The following is a 21,235-nucleotide window of genomic DNA, read 5'->3' on the forward strand; positions in this document are numbered from 1 at the left end:
GTCTGGGTATAATGATTACTTGATTCAATTGGGAGTTAATCTTCTGGATGATTGCGTCATTGACAGAATTCTCCAATCACTGCCACCAAGCTACAAGAGCTTCGTGATGAACTATAATATGCAAGGGATGAACAAGACTATTCCCGAGCTCTTCGCAATGCTGAAAGCTGCGGAGGTAGAAATCAAGAAGGAGCATCAAGTGTTGATGGTTAACAAGACCACTAGTTTCAAGAAAAAGGGCAAAGGGAAGAAGAAGGGGAACTTCAGGAAGAACAGCAAGCAAGTTGCTTCTCAGGAGAAGAAACCCAAGTCTGGACCTAAGCCTGAAACTGAGTGCTTCTACTGCAAGCAGACTGGTCACTAGAAGCGGAACTGCCCCAAGTATTTGGCGGATAAGAAGGATGGCAAGGTGAACAAAGGTATATGTGATATACATGTTATTGATGTGTACCTTACTAGAGCTCGCAGTAGCACCTGGGTATTTGATACTGGTTCTGTTGCTAATATTTGCAACTCAAAACAGGGACTACGGAATAAGCGGGCACTGGCAAAGGACGAGGTGACGATGCGCGTGGGAAACGGTTCCAAAGTCGATGTGATCGCGGTCGGCACGCTACCTCTACATCTACCTTCGGGATTAATATTAGACCTAAATAATTGTTATTTGGTGCCAGCGTTAAGCATGAACATTATATCTGGATCTTGTTTGATGCGAGACGGTTATTCATTTAAATCAGAGAATAATGGTTGTTCTATTTATATGAGTAATATCTTTTATGGTCATGCACCTTTGAAGAGTGGTCTATTTTTGATGAATCTCGATAGTAGTGATACACATATTCATAATGTTGAAGCCAAAAGATGCAGAGTTGATAATGAAAGTGCAACTTATTTGTGGCACTGTCGTTTAGGTCATATCGGTGTAAAGCGCATGAAGAAACTCCATACTGATGGACTTTTGGAACCACTTGATTATGAATCACTTGGTACTTGCGAACCGTGCCTCATGGGCAAGATGACTAAAACACCGTTCTCCGGTACTATGGAGAGAGCAACAGATTTGTTGGAAATCATACATACCGATGTATGTGGTCCGATGAATATTGAGCTCGTGGCGGATATCGTTATTTTCTCACCTTCACAGATGACTTAAGCAGATATGGGTATATCTACTTAATGAAACATAAGTCTGAAACATTTGAAAAGTTCAAGGAATTTCAGAGTGAAGTTGAAAATCATCGTAACAAGAAAATAAAGTTTCTACGATCTGATCGTGGAGGAGAATATTTGAGTTACGAGTTTGGTGTACATTTGAAAAATTGTGGAATACTTTTGCAACTCACGCCACCCGGAACACCACAGCGTAATGGTGTGTCCGAACGTCGTAATCATACTTTACTAGATATGGTGCGATCTATGATGTCTCTTACTGATTTACCGCTATCGTTTTGGGGTTATGCTTTAGAGACGGCCGCATTCACGTTACATAGGGCACCATCAAAATCCGTTGAGACGACGCCTTATGAACTGTGGTTTGGCAAGAAACCAAAGTTGTCGTTTCTTAAAGTTTGGGGCTGCGATGCTTATGTGAAAAAGCTTCAACCTGATAAGCTCGAACCCAAATCGGAAAAATGTGTCTTCATAGGATACCCAAAGGAGACTGTTGGGTACACCTTCTATCACAGATCCGAAGGCAAGACATTCGTTGCTAAGAATGGATCCTTTCTAGAGAAGGAGTTTCTCTCGAAAGAAGTGAGTGGGAGGAAAGTAGAACTTGACGAGGTAACTGTACCTGCTCCTTTATTGGAAAGTAGTACATCACAGAAAACTGTTTCTGCGACACCTACACCAATAAGTGAGGAAGCTAATGATGATGGTCATGAAACTTCAGATCAAGATACTACTGAACCTCGTAGATCAACCAGAGTAAGATCCGCGCCAGAGTGGTACGGTAATCCTGTTCTGGAAATCATGCTACTAGATCATGATGAACCTACGAACTATGAAGAAGCGATGGTGAGCCCAGATTCCGCAAAGTGGCTTGAAGCCATGAAATCTGAGATGGGATCCATGTATGAGAACAAAGTATGGACTTTGGTTGACTTGCCCGATGATCGGCAAGCAATTGAGAATAAATGGATCTTCAAGAAGAAGACTGACGCTGATGGTAATGTTACTGTCTACAAAGCTCGACTTGTCGCGAAAGGTTTTCGGCAAGTTCAAGGGATTGACTACGATGAGACCTTCTCACCCGTAGCGATGCTTAAGTCCGTCCGAATCATGTTAGCAATTGCCGCATTTTATGATTATGAAATTTGGCAAATGGATGTCAAAACTGCATTCCTGAATGGATTTTTGGAAGAAGAGTTGTATATGATGCAACCAGAAGGTTTTGTCGATCCAAAAGGAGCTAACAAAGTGTGCAAGCTCCAGCGATCCATTTATGGACTGGTGCAAGCCTCTCGGAGTTGGAATAAACGCTTTGATAGTGTGATCAAAGCATTTGGTTTTATACAGACTTTCGGAGAAGTCTGTATTTACAAGAAAGTGAGTGGGAGCTCTATAGCATTTCTGATATTATATGTGGATGACATATTACTAATTGGAAATGATATAGAATTTCTGGATAGCATAAAGGGATACTTGAATAAGAGTTTTTCAATGAAAGACCTCGGTGAAGCTGCTTACATATTAGGCATAAAGATCTATAGAGATAGATCAAAACGCTTAATTGGACTTTCACAAACAACATACCTTGACAAAATTTTGAAGAAGTTCAAAATGGATCAAGCAAAGAAAGGATTCTTGACTGTGTTACAAGGTGTGAAATTGAGTAAGACTCAATGCCCGACCACTGCAGAAGATAGAGAGAATATGAAAGATGTTCCCTATGCATCAGCGATAGGATCTATCATGTATGCAATGTTGTGTACCAGACCTGATGTGTGCCTTGCTATAAGTCTAGCAGGGAGGTACCAAAGTAATCCAGGAGTGGATCACTGGACAGCGGTCAAGAACATCCTAAAATACCTGAAAAGGACTAAGGATATGTTTCTCGTATATGGAGGTGACAAAGAGCTCATCGTAAATGGTTACGTTGATGCAAGCTTTGACACTGATCCGGACGATTCTAAATCGCAAACCGGATACGTGTTTACATTAAACGGTGGAGCTGTCAGTTGGTGCAGTTCTAAACAAAGCGTCGTAGCAGGATCTACATGTGAAGCGGAGTACATAGCTGCTTCGGAAGTAGCGAACGAAGGAGTCTGGATGAAGGAGTTCATATCCGATCTAGGTGTCATACCTAGTGCATCGGGTCCAATGAAAATCTTTTGTGACAATACTGGTGCAATTGCCTTGGCAAAAGAATCCAGATTTCACAAGAGAACCAAGCACATCAAGAGACGCTTCAATTCCATCCGGGATCTAGTCCAGGTGGGAGACATAGAGATTTGCAAGATAAATACGGATCTGAATGTTGCAGACCCGTTGACTAAGCCTCTACCACGAGCAAAACATGATCAGCACCAAGGCTCCATGGGTGTTAGAATCATTACGGTGTAATCTAGATTATTGACTCTAGTGCAAGTGGGAGACTGAAGGAAATATGCCCTAGAGGCAATAATAAAGTTATTATTTATTTCCTTATAATCATGATAAATGTTTATTATTCATGCTAGAATTGTATTAACCGGAAACATAATACATGTGTGAATACATAGACAAACAAAGTGTCACTAGTATGCCTCTACTTGACTAGCTCGTTAATCAAAGATGGTTATGTTTCCTAACCATGAACAATGAGTTGTTATTTGATTAACGGGATCACATCATTAAGAGAATGATCTGATTGACATGACCCATTCCATTAGCTTAGCACTCGATCGTTTAGTATGTTGCTATTGCTTTCTTCATGACTTACACATGTTCCTATAACTATGAGATTATGCAACTCCCGTTTACCGGAGGAACACTTTGGGTACTACCAAACGTCACAACGTAACTGGGTGATTATAAAGGAGTACTACAGGTGTCTCCAAAGGTACATGTTGGGTTGGCGTATTTTGAGATTAGGTTTTGTCACTCCGATTGTCGGAGAGGTATCTCTGGGCCCTCTCGGTAATGCACATCACATAAGCCTTGCAAGCATTGCAACTAATGAGTTAGTTGCGGGATGATGTATTACAGAACGAGTAAAGAGACTTGCCGGTAACGAGATTGAACTAGGTATTGGATACCGACGATCGAATCTCGGGCAAGTAACATACCGATGACAAAGGGAACAACGTATGTTGTTATGCGGTCTGACCGATAAAGATCTTCGTAGAATATGTAGGAGCCAATATGGGCATCCAGGTCCCGCTATTGGTTATTGACCGGAGACGTGTCTCGGTCATGTCTACATTGTTCTCGAACCCGTAGGGTCCGCACGCTTAAGGTTACGATGACAGTTATATTATGAGTTTATGCATTTTGACGTACCGAAGGTTGTTTGGAGTCCCGTATGTGATCACGGACATGACGAGGAGTCTCGAAATGGTCGAGACGTAAAGATTGATATATTGGAAGCCTATGTTTGGATATCGGAAGTGTTCCGGGTGAAATCGGGATTTTACCGGAGTACCGGGAAGGTTACCAGAACCCCCCGGGAGCTAAATGGGCCATGATGGGCCTTAGTGGAAAAGAAAAGAGGCAGCCCTACATGGGCTGCGCGCCTCCCCTTTCCCCTAGTCCTATTAGGACTAGGAGAGGTGGCCGGCCCCCTCTCTCTCTTTTCCCCCTCCGCGAATCCTATTCCAACTAGGATTGGGGGGAATCCTACTCCCAAAGGGAGTAGGACTCTCCTGGCGCGCCACACCTTGGCCAGCCAGCCTCCCCCCTCTAGTCCTTTATATACTGAGGCAGAGGCACCCTAGAACACACAAGTTGATCCACGTGATCTATTCCTTAGCCGTGTGCGGCGCCCTAGCCACCATAGTCCTCGATAATACTGTAGCGGAGTTTAGGCGAAGCCCTGCTGTTGTAGTACATCAAGATCGTCACCACGCCGTCGTGCTGACGGAACTCTTCCCCGACACTTTGCTGGATCGGAGTTCGGGGATCGTCACCGAGCTGAACGTGTGCTCGAACTCGGAGGTGCCGTAGTTTCGGTGCTTGATCGGTTGGATCGTGAAGACGTACGACTACTTCCTCTACGTTGTGTCAACGCTTCCGTAGTCGGTCTGCGTGGGTACGTAGACAACACTCTCCCCTCTCGTTGCTATGCATCACATGATCTTGCGTGTGCGTAGGAAATTTTTTGAAATTACTACGAAACCCAACAATAAATTTCCTCCTTCAACTCTCCATTGAGGAAAGCCGTCTTAACGTCCATTTGATGAACGAGAAGACCATGTGAGACAGCCAGTGATAGTAGCACCCGAATTGTGGTCAGTCTAGCCACGGGTGAGTAAGTATCAAAGAAGTCTTCACCTTCTTTCTGGGTATAACCCTTGGCCACAAGCCGTGCCTTGTACTTTTCAATCGTACCATCAGGTCTAAGCTTCTTCTTGAACACCCACTTATATCCTACAGGTTTGCACCCATAAGGACGGTCAGTGATCTCCCAGGTACCGTTAGCTAAGATGGAATCCATCTCGCTACGTACAGCTTCCTTCCAGTAGTCAGCATCAGGAGATGCATAGGCTTCTGAAATAGTCCTGGGTGTGTCATCCACGAGGTACATAATGAAATCATCACCAAAAGACTTTGCAGTCCTCTGTCTCTTACTCCTCATAGGAGTTCCATTGTTACCCTCAACAGGATTCTCAACGTGTTCCATCGCAATGGTGGGTTCAGGAATTACAGTGAATTCCTCACTAGATGGAGTAGGTATCTCCTGATTTGATGAACTCGACATATCCTTCATAGGAAATATGTCCTCAAAGAAAGTTGCATCATTTGATTCCATAATCGTACCAACATGCATGTCGGATACCTCAGATTTTATTATCAAAAATCTATAGCCGATGCTATGAAAAGCATAGCCCAGAAGAACACAATTCACGGTTTTTGGTCGAAGCTTGCACTTCTTGGGAATTGGTATATTGACTTTCGCCAAACAACCCCAAGTACGTAGGTAAGAGAGTTTCAACCTTTTCCTTTCCCATTCCTCAAATGGAGTCATGGTCTTATGCTTTGTGGGAACTCGGTTTAGGACATGACACGCAGTCATTAGCGCCTCCCCCCACCATTCCTTGGATAAACCCGAAGTGTCTAACATGGTGTTAACCATATCAGTTAGAGTTCGGTTCTTTCTTTCGGCTACCCCATTTGACTGGGGTGAGTAGGGAGGCGTCCTCTCATGGATTATACCATGTTCCGCACAAAACAGATCAAATTCATTGGAAAAATACTCTCCACCACGATCGGACCTAAGCCGTTTAATTTTTCGATCAAGTTGGTTCTCTACCTCAGCTTTATAGTTTTTAAAGAAAGTCAAAGCCTCATCTTTTGATTTCAGAAGATACACATAACAATATCTAGTGGATTCATCAATCAACGTCATGAAGTATCTCTTTCCGCCTTTTGTCAACACGCCATTCATCTCACAAAGATCAGAATGTATAAGCTCTAGTGGCGCCAAGTCTCTTGCCTCTGCAGTCTTATGGGACTTGCGAGGTTGCTTAGCTTGCACACATACTTGGCACTTGGAGCCTTTGACAGTAGAGATTTTCGGAATTAAATTCATATTGGCTAACCGCGTCATGCAACCAAAGTTAATATGACAGAGTCGTGAATGCCAAATATCAGACTCATTATTGTGGCAAACATTATTAATAATTTTAGTGCAAATATCTGACAAAGATAGGCGGAACAAGCCTCCGCACTCATAGCCTTTTCCAACAAATTGTCCACACTTAGAAATTACAACTTTATTGGATTCGAAAACCAACTTAAAACCATCTCGACATAAACGGGAACCGCTAACGAGATTTTTATTGATGGACGGCACATGATGAACATTCTTCAGACACACAGTCTTCCCCGAAGTAAACTTCAGATCGACCATACCAACACCTCGAACGATGGCATGTGACCCGTTCCCCATCAGCACGGGTGAAGTCCCTGTTGCCTGGTAAGAAGAAAACATGGAGGCGTCAGCACAAACATGTACATTGGCACCGATGTCAATTAACCAATCAGGGGATTGAAATACTGAAAGGATGGTAGGAAAAATACCGTACCCTGATTCCTTCATATCAGTATCACCGATGACAACATTAGCGGACTTGCCGCTCTTCTCATGTTCGCGCTCCTCAAAGCGGTTAGGACACTTCGGAGCCCGGTGATTAGGATCACCGCAGACATGGCAAAGTCCCTTCCCCTTCTTATGAGATTTCTTCTTGAAGTTGGTATAATGTGATGGCTTGTTCTTTGTATCAAACTTGCCTTTGCCCTGAGTTTTGTTCTTATTGTTTTTGAACTTGTTGGGCTGGGAGTTCTTCTTCTGTACCATGTGGGCACTAGAACCTCCCTCAGCAACTCGAGCACGTGTGTCCTTTGCTCTCGCCTTCTCTTCAACATCAAGAGTATCAATGAGATCCGCAACGGAAAACTCCTGTCTCTTGTGTTTCAGGGAAGTAGCAAAATTGTTCCACGAAGGTGGAAGCTTGTCAATGATGCCTCCGGCAACAAATTTGTCCGGCAACACACACTTGAAGTACTCAAGTTCTTTTGCGAGCGACTGTATCTCATGAGCCTGCTGTACAACAGGGCGCTCATCAGTCATCTTGTAGTCATAGAATTGCTCCATGACGTACAACTCGCTGCCGGCGTCCGAGGCACCAAACTTGGCCTCGAGCGCAGCCCACATGTCTTTGCCGTTGTCAAACGACATATACGAATCCACAATGGAGTCATCAAGAACACTCAGAAGAGCGCCTTTAAAGAGGGTATCGATCTTCTCAAAAGCTTCCAGCTGTGCTGGATTAAGATCGCCCTCAGGCTTGCCCTTGGTGGCATCATAGCAGCCCATGGTCTGAAACCAGTAGACTGCTCTCGTGCGCCACCTCTTATATTGCGCCCCCTTAAAGGCAGGCGGCTTCAGATGCGCAGCAAAACCACTCGGAGTAATTTGCCTATAATCAGGTTTTTGGATTGTTAGAAATATGAGCAAATTACTATGAGATTTAATCCGAATAAACAGAAGATAAATCATGACCACAGCAGCAGAGATTAAACTAATCATGCGAACTAGCATAGCAGATGAACATATCACGTCTAGGGCACGTACTAGAAGTATGAATTCTACCACGATCTCGAACAGGAAGGATAGAATCACATATGGTGCAGCGGGTGCAGCGCCGCCGGGATAGAATCACATACGGTGCAGCGGGTGCAGCACCGCCGGCGTTGACGTTGTCGCCGAGGTCGGGGAAGAATCGGAAACGGTTATATAGACAACGTGCATAGCTCTGTCCTCGGCTCAATCGCGCAACCCGCGGCGCGGCGCGGCGCGGCGAGCGAGGAGGAGGAGCGCGCGTGTAGATCTCCTCTTCTCGTGCTCATACAAGTGGTAGAAGAGCTCACCTTATAAAGAGGTGCAACTCTCTCTCAACTTCCGAGGTGGGACTAAACTTTAGCCTCATTTACTCCACTCACATGTGTGCATGAATGGGCCAAGAGAATTTTAGAATTTTAATTGGGCTTTGGGCCAAAGGCCTACTAGCAAAATTCCAACACGCTGAGCCGGCGGGACGTCGGCGAGTACTGCGTAGGTTGAAGACCATGATTGAAGTGCTCAACGGAGATGGGGTGCTCACCTTCTATGAGTTGAAGACCATGATGAAGTCATAGACGACCCTGTACTGTACCCCGCTGTCAAGATGTGCAGCTGCGCCCGGTACTACGCCACGGCCACCATGGAGGCCAAGCCGTGCCCGCAGTGCAAGCTGGCGATGGCGACCAAGGTGACGTTCGTGCTGCGCCCGCTCCGAACTCCGACGTGTTGCTCGCCAAGAAGAAGTGATCGACGCACGTACCGATCTTTTTATTTCTATCCGAGTTATTGCCTTATGGAATACGGGACACAGCTCAACGTGGCAGTCGACGGAAAATTCTGCCACCTTTCCACAAGTCTGAACGGACGGACCGACTAGTACTAGTTATTCTGATGATTGCTGCACATAAAATGCTCTCATATACAGTTTTGGCTACATAAAATGTTCTCTGTGGTTCAAAACACACTCAACACGAAAAATCATCGTCAAAGCATGCATCATATTGATGAACAGTTTGTCATATGAAAAATGGGGGTCAACTACTATAGAATCTGAGCTTGCTGTGAAAAAATAGAAAAAGAAATCTGGACCATCGGATGCAGCATGATTGGTACAGATGGAGGCAGAGGGTTCTCAATGCACATTTTAAGAAAACCCCCTACTATTAGGTACATATACAGGATGACTTTTGCAATAACCACCCTCAGATATCAATAATTATGCCTGTCATAAATAAGACATTGTACAAAACTGTACAGGTATCCGTCTCTTAGGTTTTAAAAAAATTGCACATATGTACGGCATGAAACTTCTTGTAGATTTGATTTAATTAGTAGCTTCTGCTACATCAGTAAATATGCAAGAAATCCAGACATATTGGTGACTAGAAAGTACATGACAAATTTAACCACCCACTTCAAGCATACCTAAGCATACATTTCAAACCTGACGATCCCATATAAGACACAAACAGAAGAGATACATACATATCAAATGCTACATAGCATGAGAGGATTACTTTTGTTACAACACGGGCAAGACTAAGTAGACTAAAATAATCACAACCCAACAAGTACGGCCATTAAAAGCTGCATTACTATCTTGGTGGTACATCACATAAAAGCTACAGTCTTTGCATCTTGTGCTTCATGCTCGCCGAATGCTTCTTGCTCATTGAGCTTCTTGTGCTGCTAATCCCAGTTTGTATCTGCTAATGAACTGCATTGCTATCTTCATGGTACACAACACAAACACAGCATGACAAATCAGAGGGAGGAAATGAACTAATCTCAGTGTATCTGCTAAGAAAATAAGCAATGCGCCTAAAGCCTTCATGGCAACATTATCGATTAGAGAATAAACTTACATCGTCCGATAGTATGGCATGAATGAAATCAGAAATTAGGGTACCTTCCGCATTAGAACAAGGGCACGAGCCATATTACTTTCCCTAGGAGAAAGAACAAACGAAATAGAAGTAAAGCTACAAGATATATGCGCCTTTTCTTTTAATTGCACTTCAGTACAGAGAAAATCTATCTTGGCATCCAGCACTGTCATTATTTAAATTGGTTAAAAACTGATGGTATGACTTGCATTTATCACCTAAAGAAATTGCAATTACAGATGCTTACTAGCAAGTCCTGAAATGGTGCGCATTGCAGTATTCCAGCATTGAAATTTCTTTATTGTCTTACTAAAGTCTTGATTTTAATTTCTACAGAGGAACTGGAACACTTTCTAGCTAGAATTGTTCAACGTATATGGAAGGTTGTTCTTCTGGTACGTCCAGCAAGTTATACAACAAGCTTTGCATCAATGATTACTGCCAGCAAATTTCACCCATCAGTGCCTGGTGTTCATGAACTCCAGAAGAATGGACAATATGTAGGGTTCCACCAAGGTTTCTATGAAAAGGGTCTACAAGATTAGTTTTCTAATGGAAGCATTGATGTGATTGTACATGATGTTCCATACATCTAACTTTTTCTCGCAAAGTACAACAAAGGTTACAGTGGTGTCGCTGTCGCCTATTTACAGGAGCGCATACTTTGCATTTGTGAGTTTAAGTACACTGACTATTCTCTTGAAAAGTTTGCTACCGAAGCATGCAAATGTTAAGCTTATGTGTTCCTCTTGATTCTAGCCATATCACCACAAGATTGCATTTATAAAAAATCAAATTTAGAGACGGAAGGGTGTGCCTAGAACTGGAAAATTTTAATACAATCCATCTATTATATGAACTGGTAAAATCTATCTTCATCTTCACAATAAAAATGAGCTTACTGTCCCATCAAGTTTTCAACCAATGGCTGCATATTGCGACAACAAACTTAGCAACCGCAGGTAGTAATTATATTTTTTATTGAGTTGTCCTAAAATCGAGGATTTATCTACCCATCTGCAACCTTCCAACTTGGTTATCTAAGTAATTACCGATGAAACAGAACTTTCAAAAGACTACCAAACCACTAAGAACAGTAGCAATACATCATCAAATTGAAGTTATAAAATGGCATCTTCCCATATGAGCAGTGACATGGAAAAGTACAGGAAAACAGAACTGGAGATGGCATCACCTGCTTGCAGCCGACGAGGTGAAGGAGGAAGCGACGAACCCACCGCTCCTGGAACCTCGGATGGGGAGGCAGTGACCAGTGACGAGCACAAAGTAGGGCGGAGCTTAGTAGCCGGCGAGCTCGGATCTGCTCTGCATAACCGGGTGGGCGGCGACACAACGGCCAGGAGTCATCCGATCTGCTCCTCTCCGATCTGATCAGCTCTGAGGTGCTTCCCCACTGGAACACGCCTCCATTGGTCGTACTCGCCCAGCTCTTGGTTGAGGGATCTGGGCCGCCGCCGCCGCCGCAGGAGGAGGAATTTTAGATCGTGCGTGTGTCGGTGCATCGGGGAATCGGGTTTGGGTCTGAATGATTAGGACGACGGGAGCAAATTAACTCTCAGGCAGGGACCTATTTGCAAACTTGTAGTCAGAGATTGCTCCACCCGAATCTGAGCCATCAATATGCCATCCAATGGTCCAAACTCATTTTTTCTATTCTTTCACAGTAGGCTCAGATTCTATAGTAGTTGCCCCCTGCACTCACCGATCGATAACCATTACAACAACAAAAAACTCTTATAAAATCTATGTGCATAAAGAAATTCTATTTATTTGCGAAACACAAAAAATTCCAGCCTCCCCACTTGCGTGTAACTACGCCGACGTACGACAAGTCATTAGAGCCTGTGTAAAGTTTCCCGTTGTCTCTTTTCATGATTTCTGCCGGTTTGACGCGCTTGGGCCCCCTCATCTCTTCGAGTATCTTGCCGTCAGCTCCGATCCTCACAGGGCTAAATTTCGTGTTTTGACCCTTTTCTGAAACCTATTCAAGATTTGACCCTAGTTTGAAAAAATATCGAGATCTGACCCTTTTGCTACCGCCAAGGACCATGGCGGTAGGGTATAACAGCCTACGCTCGCTGTTAGACCCTACCGCCATGGACTCTGGCGGTAGCAAAAGGGTCAGATCTCGAATTTTTTTCAAACTAGTGTCAAATCTTGAATAGGTTTCAGAAAAGGGTCAAAACACGAAAATTTGCCTCCTCACAGCGAGCAGATGACTATTGGGATGACAGGGCAATTCATTCTTCTCGCCATGTAACACCACCCAGTAACCTCCTATTTTGCCAGGCCTTACGTTATCGGGGTAGCCGGGGAGATCGACAAATGGCTCGGACATCCCCGCCTCCGCCTTGGCCCCTTTGATCCAGTGCCTTAGTAGCTTGCACGGCCCCGTAGATGCAACAATGAGATGCGTACGGTCGGTGCTGATAGCGACCCTGTTTGCATACGCCAGGCGTGTTTGGAGCACCGCAACATCACCGGTATGTGGGTCGTACCTCATGAGACGCCTTGTTGAATCCCCTGATCTTGTGACCATCTCATGATGCGTCCTGTCATAGTTCATAGAACTGTCAGTGAAGTAGACTTGACCGGTGACCTGGTCGACCTCAACCCCGTTGGTGAAGCGGAGAGGTAAATCATCGACCGCATTAACCAATATTGTGGCTTCCCGACCACCAGGACCAACCCACATGAGTCCCCTGTAGGCGTCGGCCACGTATAGATCCCCAGACTTGTGATGAAACTGCAAACCGAGTGGCCGGCCACACTGACTCTATGTGAAAGTTGCCAGGCGGAATATCAAAGCCCTGCACATGTCTTCATCGTAGACAGGGTTGTATGCGTAAGGCTGGTCACAATGGGGAGGAACTTAGGAGTAACATCACACACTCCAATACAATTTTGCTTATGTGTCACATATTTAATGAAGAGAGAGGTGTTTGTGGTAACTAGCTAAGTTACCGGAATATCACACACTCCAAGAAACAATGAGTATATAACCTAATAAATACATTGTTGCATGACACTATATAGATGTTCCTACCCACTGTGAAGGTAGTAACATAGTCTAGGGAAGTGTGTAAGTTACTAGACTATATTCTTGCCCATTATGACCAGCCTAAGTGGTTCAGCCTATCTTGTCCCCGTTCCACCTGAAGGATGCGGCCGTCAGAGACGCCGCTATATGGGTTGTGCCCTTGGGCGTCGAAGGCGACACTCTGGCCCTTGAAGAAGTCCGTCAGCTCGGTTTTATTTGTTTTTTGTTCTTACGGTTTTTCATTTTTATCTATTTTCTCTCCTTTTATTAATTTTCCATCTTCATTGTTTTCCCTACTTTTTCATTTATATAAATATGTTATATGTGCACATTGATGTTTTCAAAAACATAGTGATCATGTTTTTGAATATGACATGAATATTTATTCTAAATACATGATGAATATATTTTCTTATATTATACATAAACATAATATTATGTATGTTTTCCCTCCAAAATACACATTGAACATCTTTTAAATATACGATGAACATAATATTGCAGTACAAAGAAAACAGATGTTGACCACGAGGATAACTTGAGATCGTTCTCCCTGGCCATGACGCTGGGGTGGCTAACCAAGCCCAACCAAGTGAAGGCATGGGCCGGCGACCAGGGCCCAGCAAGGGGAGGAACCAACCTAACCTAGACATGTTTCCCAAGGCAAGGGCGGCAGCAGCCAAGATCGCATCCAGTTACCCTGTAAACCCTAGACCTCCATGTTGACACCCAAACGGACAGGCGCGCACAGTTTGGGTCGGCCGGTTGAAGTTGCTCTTAGTATGGACGTAAATCGGATGCAAATTTGGGTCAGAAATGCGTCCACATGGGCACTGAACGGACGCGTTGAGCCGACACTTTGATTCGTTTCGACACCCAAACGGACACACGCGCACAGTTTGAGTCAGCCGGTTGGAGTTACTCTTAGACCACGGGCTATCAGGGACTAGACAAACTCTAAACACAAGAATGCGAGCAACAGGACATGCATTGTGCTGGAGATATTGCTACTTCGAGTTTGCTTTCGACGAACAACTCAGATTTGAGACTCTGTCTGGAGAGTAAAAAGCAGCCTGCTCCTCAAACTCAAAGAAAGTAGAATACGGAAACAAAACGAGTTTACTTGAACTTGACCAGTTACACGATATCTGACAGCTTTAGTCCGTATCGTATTTTGCGTTCACTAGAAAAATGAACATGTTTTTAGCATCTACATTCAGAATCTTGCATCAACACAGCTTACAAGTGACGTGCGGCTACTGTTTCTATGTACAGACCATGACGGCACACAAGTAAACGTTCAACTCGAATCAAGAAAGCAAAACCCCGGAGACACACGCTTATCAACTTGTCGTGATTCTGCTTCCGCGTTGTTCGCTTTGTAGTAGCTACTGAGACACGATCCTTCGTTTAACAGCGACCGTATGTCTTGAAGCCGCAGAGCATATGTATCAGGCACTGGGCTTGGTATTTACCACCAGGCAACCCTTAATCATCATCGTCATCCTCCAGGTCGCTGAATGACACGTCTTCGTCCTGCCCAACCGAGGTGATATTGCCTGTTTTGTTGTCGGCATGGTCCATGTCCTCTAGCCAATCCTCCACTTCTTTGTCGTCGTCGTCCTCCGGGGTGTACAGGTTGGGTTTGTCACCCTGATTCTTGATTTCAGTTTTCACCACCAGCTCTTCTTCAATTACAGACTTGTCAATAATTTCCGGCTCGCTGGTTGAAATGGGATGCTTGTCAGCCTCAGCCCCTGGCAGAGAATCAGGAGTTGGTTCTTGGAAAGATGTTGCTTCAGCCATTCCACTCTTGTCTTGGATGCTTGAGGGTGACAACTCTCTATCTTCAGCTTGGGTAGATAGAACATTGCTGCTTTCTGATGGGCCCCCAGGACCCTCAGACGCTACATTTTTCATCCTTGGGGAGCTTTGCAATAACTCTTCTCTTGCTTCCAGGATCTGCATGAAAGAAATATCTCAATAAGGTCAAATTTAGCAAAAGATCATCGCGAGAACCCTTTCCAACATTACTACGAAGTCTGACATTTCTCAATTCTCACTGGTGTTGTCAATGTTAGTTTCCAAGGGTGATATATTAGTATGCATATGTTGATATGTTATCTTGACAACAGGATAGTATATATGCTACCGATGACATCATAATATGATCCACAACATTCCACATGCATGATGGTCACCATTCTGTAACTATATTGACGGTACAATTGTCCATGAATCATATGCATACTAGACAAAATAACATAATCTTAGTTCACAATCCAAATTCTAATGGCCCATTAACATATCCTCCTGCTGTTCAGGTTTGCTGTAGGGACTAGGGAGTACCCTATATTTTACACTGATATTTCCATTTGGAAGATCTTAGTTTTAAGCAATCCTAATTGTTTCCACCACAAGAATATTGAAAAAATTAACAACGCTGAGTATATTCAACTTGATGAGCTGATAGATTTAACATGACGAGTGACTTAGCGTATCTGCAATGAGAATACAATATGGAGCTTGGATATGCATAAAGATTTAAGAGAGATCATACTCCCTCTGTTCCTAAATATAAGTCTTTTTAGAGATTTTAATATGGACTACATACGGATGTATATAGACGTAGTTTAGAGTGTAGATTCACTCATTTTGCTCTGTATGTAGTCCATATTAGAATCTCTAAAAAGAATTATACTCCCTCCGTCCGAAAAAGCTTGTCCCAAGCTTGTTCCTCAAATGGACGTATCTAGCACTAACTTGGTGCTAGATACATGCATTTGAGGGACAAGCTTTTTTGGACAGAGGGAGTATATAATTAGATACCACTTCTGGGCTTTGTTATGCTTGCGACCTTAAAGTTAACAATATCCTCAACTTAGCATTCAGAGCTAACATAAAACTTAAGCAAGACTGTACCAATGATGATGGCACATGGTGGATTTATCATAATTGATATTTGGCTGGAAATGGATGTAAACACTCAATCCTTGTTCATAAAGCCAACAAGGGCCACTATTTTTTTTTTGAAAGTCAACAAGGGCCACTATCAAGTTCTAGATATTCTGAAGCCCGTTTACAGTACTCAGATAAATCGACCTGATTTCCCAGCTTAGACGTTTAAGACAAGTCTCGCAATATTATGAGATCATGGATTCAATCCCATATTCAACTATGGATGAACAATCCAGATCCAATTCCATACAGTTGCATAGAATAAAGTATCGGGGAATTTCACTATCTCAAGCTTAATGAGAATGCAGATTGATGTCTTCTTTCTTGTGAACATGCAATATGACGTATTGCAGATATAGAAGGGATCAAAAGATGAATTCCTGATAAAAAATCGTCATCAATACAGCTACAACTCCAAAAGTGACTCTTAACAGGTGAATATGGAAATGAGAGGCCACATTTGGAAACAGGTAAACACAGGCAAATGCATGGGCACATGTTTCTGTTTACAAAGTTATTTGTAGGATTGCATGCATTGCAACAAGATGGCATGATAATCTATGGTAACTAAGAATGTTTGGAAAACACAACAGAAATAATAAGACAGAGAGAAGGGAGTGTACTTGTGTCGTTGAAAGAAGTTCAGCATCTTCCTTGTTGAGCTTTGAGTGAAGAAGCACAAAATAGATCTTCCAAAAGCATGCTTCACTCATATTGGTCGAACAAAGTTCGGTTCTGAGATATGATAAGCTTGGTACTATACGCTCTATAGCCAATGCATGTTCATATTGTGTATCTGACAGTTCAAAATCTGAACACAAAAGCATAGCAGATATAAGCGAAGGAATTGAGCAACAGTCAGGCGTGATATGTAACATACAACTGACATGATGGAACAAGATGCATGAATGGCTACTCCCACATAATGAAGAGAAGGAGAGCATGATGTTAAGCAAATAGTAATAAGTACTCCCTTAGTATAAAGTTGAGTCATCTATTTTGGAACGGAGGGAGTATTCATGATCATTCTAAAAACACATTTGTGACTGATTACTACGCTAAGTTAGTGCAAAGAAGTACAGTAGTCAATGATAGTTCCATGGTCCGCAAGTTTGGTAGGTAGGGAAAATTATGATTACGCCGTAAACAACAGGAAGATTGGCAATAAGTCTATGTACAAAAGCTAAAATCTAAAAAAAAATTGCTGGATAAATGTACTTGGTTCAATTATACTGTGTACATGTACTGATATCATCAGGAACCTTGATTCCTTGAAAACAAGCTTAACTTCCAGTAAGTATAGAAAGCAGTCAAGGTCAAGTGCTTCTTTGAGTTATTGATCAAAGGTGCGTGGGCAATTGACACAACTCATTTATTTGTAGGGACTTCATTTGTATGTCTTAATAAGTAAAAATTTAATGTTACAAGCAAGCAATTTTTTATAACAACCTTATTTGATGTCGTTTACGTGAATCATCAGGTTAAGTTACGGTGCTGGTATATGTGCTTTGAGTCTGCATCTAGCTTTGTCAGTGTTTTGGTGTTTTCTAATGCATCTCTAGCTTTGGGAGGTCTTGTAGATCAGTAAATGGCATAGTTAATCCTGATGTTTTTGCAGAAATTGCAGCTTCGTAACAATTCGATACTAAGAATACATGGCAAACGACAAAATTTTCATCATGAGCATTTATGAGAAGGTGCATACTGAGAGCTGGAACACACTGACTAACATGGACTATCATTCTCTCTCATTATTAAAATCCGCAATCTATACTCCAAAACTTCCTCACTAAATTACTTCCTACTAAATATCGCTTCAATTAAACAAACAAACTCGATTAAAGCCCTAATGAGACTAGACACAGTAACTCATTTCAGGCACCCACTCTGTCGAACTGGATATCAGCAAATGTAATCAGATGGAGTGCTAACATATTAATTAATTCAATGCAATTCCTTGGTAACCCTTAAAAAATGTGGAGAAACAGTCAGTTTGAACATGATGTGATTGATTTGGCCTGAAGCTACACCCTCATGTCTCCACACTTAGCAAATACACCATTCTATTAACCACAGCATAGGCAGCATAAACATAGTTTGAGCAAAACTGCAAAGATCTACTAGATTAAAACACCTGATTCAACACTAATAATCTGAGTTTCAGAATTCAGAGTCTTCTGCTGCACTTGCATCTCATAACCACACAAGTGCATAGTAGACCGAAATAATAGTCTAGTGCAGATAAAGCTCGAGCAGAAAAGTCTGAAGCAACTGGGTCTTACCATCGGCGTGCCGGTCGTTGACGAAGAGGGGGAAATCGAGCCACGTCTCGGGAGAGGTCGAGATGTGCCTGACGAACACCACCACTTCCTCCGTCAGGCCCACCGCATCCACATCCTCCTCCTCTTCCTCCGGCACGAAAGGCAGGAAGGACGAGGCGATCTTGGAGATCTCCGCCACGGCGTTGGCGTTGGACAGCATCGAGATGCCGCTCCTCACCCTGCCCCCGATCTCAGCCAGGTCGTTCCGGATCCCGGCGACCCGCGGGGACTGGGGCCCATGCTCTCCCTCCGCCTCCGCCTCCGCCTCAGCCGCCGCCGTCGACGTCTCGGCGGCCTCGGCCCCGGCGGACGGCGGTGGCGCGAGGAAGGAGGCGACGCCCCAGAAGCGTCGGGTGAGGGACTCGGTCAGCTCGGAGATGTCGCCCTTGACCCCGCGGCCGGGGGTGTCCGGCTGCTCGTCCTCCTCGGCGTCGGCGTTGGCGGCGTGATCCGGGGTTTCGTCGCCGGAGGCTGCCTCGGAGTGGTCGTCTTCGTCGTCGTCGTCGGGGGCGGAGGAGAGGGTGGCCGCAATGGAGCGCGCGAGCCACGACATCGCCGGGAGCGCGTGCCGCAGTGGAGGGTGGAGTGGGGCGGCTGGCTGGTCAAGTGACGTGCGGTAGGCGGTAGGGGATATGGACTGGTGGCTGGCGGGTCGGAGGACCAGTGCTTCGGCTCGCAAACGGGTGCGCATATCCGTCCAGTAGAAGAAAAATCGACGGTGGCGATCTGGTTAATTTTCAACGTTTTTTTTAAAGGTTAATTTTCAAAGTTGACCCCGAGAAACATGAATAATTGCTCTGCTCTGCTCCAAAGTCCACATCTCCGTATGTTAACGCTGCCGTCCCTAATTGCTTTGCTTAAGGATGATGTAAATGTTAATGGTGGTGGTGTGTCCGTGTCTTCTGCTTTCTCTTTGGTCCTCTGTATGCCAAAATCAAGGGGCAAGTGGCCAATCAGAAAACATATATAAAATAAAATAAAAGGAACAGTGACGGTAGCTTCCCTCAGGAGACATGGTTTACCAGGAGCTACCAGACAATCGAGACAGTAGAGGTTGGTGTCTTCCAATGGCTTACGTGCGCTGAAACAAGCAACAGTAGAAAAGTTTTATTGTATATTTACCAGCCGAATTGCAAGAACGCACGCAAAAAACGGCTAACATGCATATGCACATACGCAATGATTCGCTGGATCAACAGACGCAGCGCGTGCGAGTTGGCCAGCCGATATCCTCCAAAACCCGTGGACAAATTCCTGCGAATCCATCAAAATACTCGCCGATTCCGACCGTTTCCCTCTTATCCGCCCGGTACAGAAATCCGCCGACCCCACGGATATGAACGCCAGAGCAAAAAGGTCAACACCAAGCGGCGGTTCACGCGGACCGAACGGGCAACGTCCACGGAATGGAAGCGTATATATATACCACGAGGTGATGGAGGTGCCATTGTACACTCTCATAACGCAGCCAGCCATCGAGTGCAAAGGCAAGATCTTGTGTTTCACGTACGCATACACAAGGATGAAGAAGGGTGGCGGGAAAGCCAGCGGGTGCTTCTTCTGCCTCGGCGCGCCGATACGCGCGCTGTCGAGGGCGTGTGACCTCTACGTGAACTGCATGTCCGGATGCGCGCGCCGCATGCCAGCGGGGGCGGTCGTGGGTGGTCGCGGCTTCGGCGGGCCGGCCACGTCCATGCACCTGCGGGCGAGCTCGGATCGTTCCGACGGCCTTGTCCGTGCCGCGTCGAAACAGCGCCGCGTCGCGCCCGAGCCAGCGGAGGTAGGGGCAGCGAAGAAGACGGTCCGCCTTAGCCAGGCGCCGGCGGCCGTCCCGGCACGGAGGAAGGGCCCGGCGATGGTGACCATCGACGAGGACGCGCCGTGCGAGTTTGGCGCATGCCCGCTGAAACGTCCAGAGCAGAGGAGTCGCGGCGCGGCGGTGGGCGGACTGGCCGCGCGCGGCGGTGGTTTTGGCGCCATCAAGGTGGGGGGCGAGGCATTCGAGAGCCGACCGTGACGCGTGCGTACAACACACGCGCATGATAAAACTTACATCGAAATTTCGACCGGTTCTCTCCCCCTCTTGATTACTTCTTGTTGACAGATTTCTTTTAAAAAGGATACAAGATTTATTATAAAAAATACATCGAAATTTCGAAACCACCAAACGACCATTTCTCTATCTTTTCTCTATCTCTATCTCTATCTCTATCTTTATCTCTATCTCTACTATCTATCTTCTACTACCTAAAAAAACCGTAAGGTTCCGTTTCCCCTCTTACGTCGTTGTTTTCATCCGCACCTCCCCACCCTTCGTAACCCCACGCGGCCACGCCCACCGATTTTCGGCACCTAATAAATAGATTATGGAAACTGCCTTAATTTTTGCTGCAAATCATGTCTGTAAAAATCGTCCGTAGCAATGGAAGGAGACATAAATCTGTCCTTCCGTTCCTTACCTCCTTCCATTTTTGTTTCTCTCCTACCAAAGTTTTCGCTTCTCCCATGATCTCGCATTAATCACACATTCCATACGGAATGACTGAGATTGATTCCATCAATCACATGGCCCTTCCTGCCTTCCATGTGTGCATACCTACGTGAGAATCCAAGATAATTCTACCACCATCAAACGCACGATCGAGTTTCTTGGCTCGTGTCTATCGTGCTCGCCACGCCCCGGTGAATCCCGCACATCTTGCAGCTCTGGATTGGTTGGCGTCCCCGGGGCGCCGTATGGCTGTTC

The 21,235-nt window shown here is 44.7% G+C and overlaps 2 protein-coding genes and 1 long non-coding RNA gene across 3 annotated transcripts; 1 reads left to right on the forward strand and 2 right to left on the reverse strand.

Moving 5' to 3' along the window:
• Positions 1-9,646: 9,646 nt before the first annotated feature.
• Positions 9,647-11,838, reverse strand: LOC125544881 (uncharacterized). The gene is made up of 2 exons (XR_007299781.2): positions 11,345-11,838; positions 9,647-9,992 (listed from the first exon to the last, which is right to left on the reverse strand). It is a non-coding gene; the product is annotated as an uncharacterized LOC125544881 (long non-coding RNA).
• Positions 11,839-14,306: 2,468 nt separating this feature from the next.
• On the reverse strand, positions 14,307-19,059 carry LOC125544879 (uncharacterized). Its single transcript, XM_048708660.2, has 3 exons — positions 18,451-19,059; positions 16,792-16,979; positions 14,307-15,172 (listed from the first exon to the last, which is right to left on the reverse strand). The coding sequence occupies exons 1-3, from the start codon at positions 19,040-19,042 to the stop codon at positions 14,699-14,701; spliced, it is 1,254 nt and encodes a 417-aa protein (XP_048564617.2). The 5' UTR covers positions 19,043-19,059; the 3' UTR covers positions 14,307-14,698.
• An 873-nt stretch (positions 19,060-19,932) lies between these two features.
• On the forward strand, positions 19,933-20,633 carry LOC125544860 (uncharacterized). The gene has a single exon (XM_048708637.2). It carries the CDS (start codon positions 20,012-20,014, stop codon positions 20,504-20,506), a length of 495 nt encoding a protein of 164 aa, XP_048564594.2. The 5' UTR covers positions 19,933-20,011; the 3' UTR covers positions 20,507-20,633.
• Positions 20,634-21,235: the final 602 nt, after the last annotated feature.

Source organism: Triticum urartu, chromosome 3A (genome assembly GCF_056163025.1).
Source record: "Triticum urartu cultivar PI428250 chromosome 3A, HENAU_Tu73, whole genome shotgun sequence".
Taxonomy (NCBI): domain Eukaryota; kingdom Viridiplantae; phylum Streptophyta; class Magnoliopsida; order Poales; family Poaceae; genus Triticum; species Triticum urartu.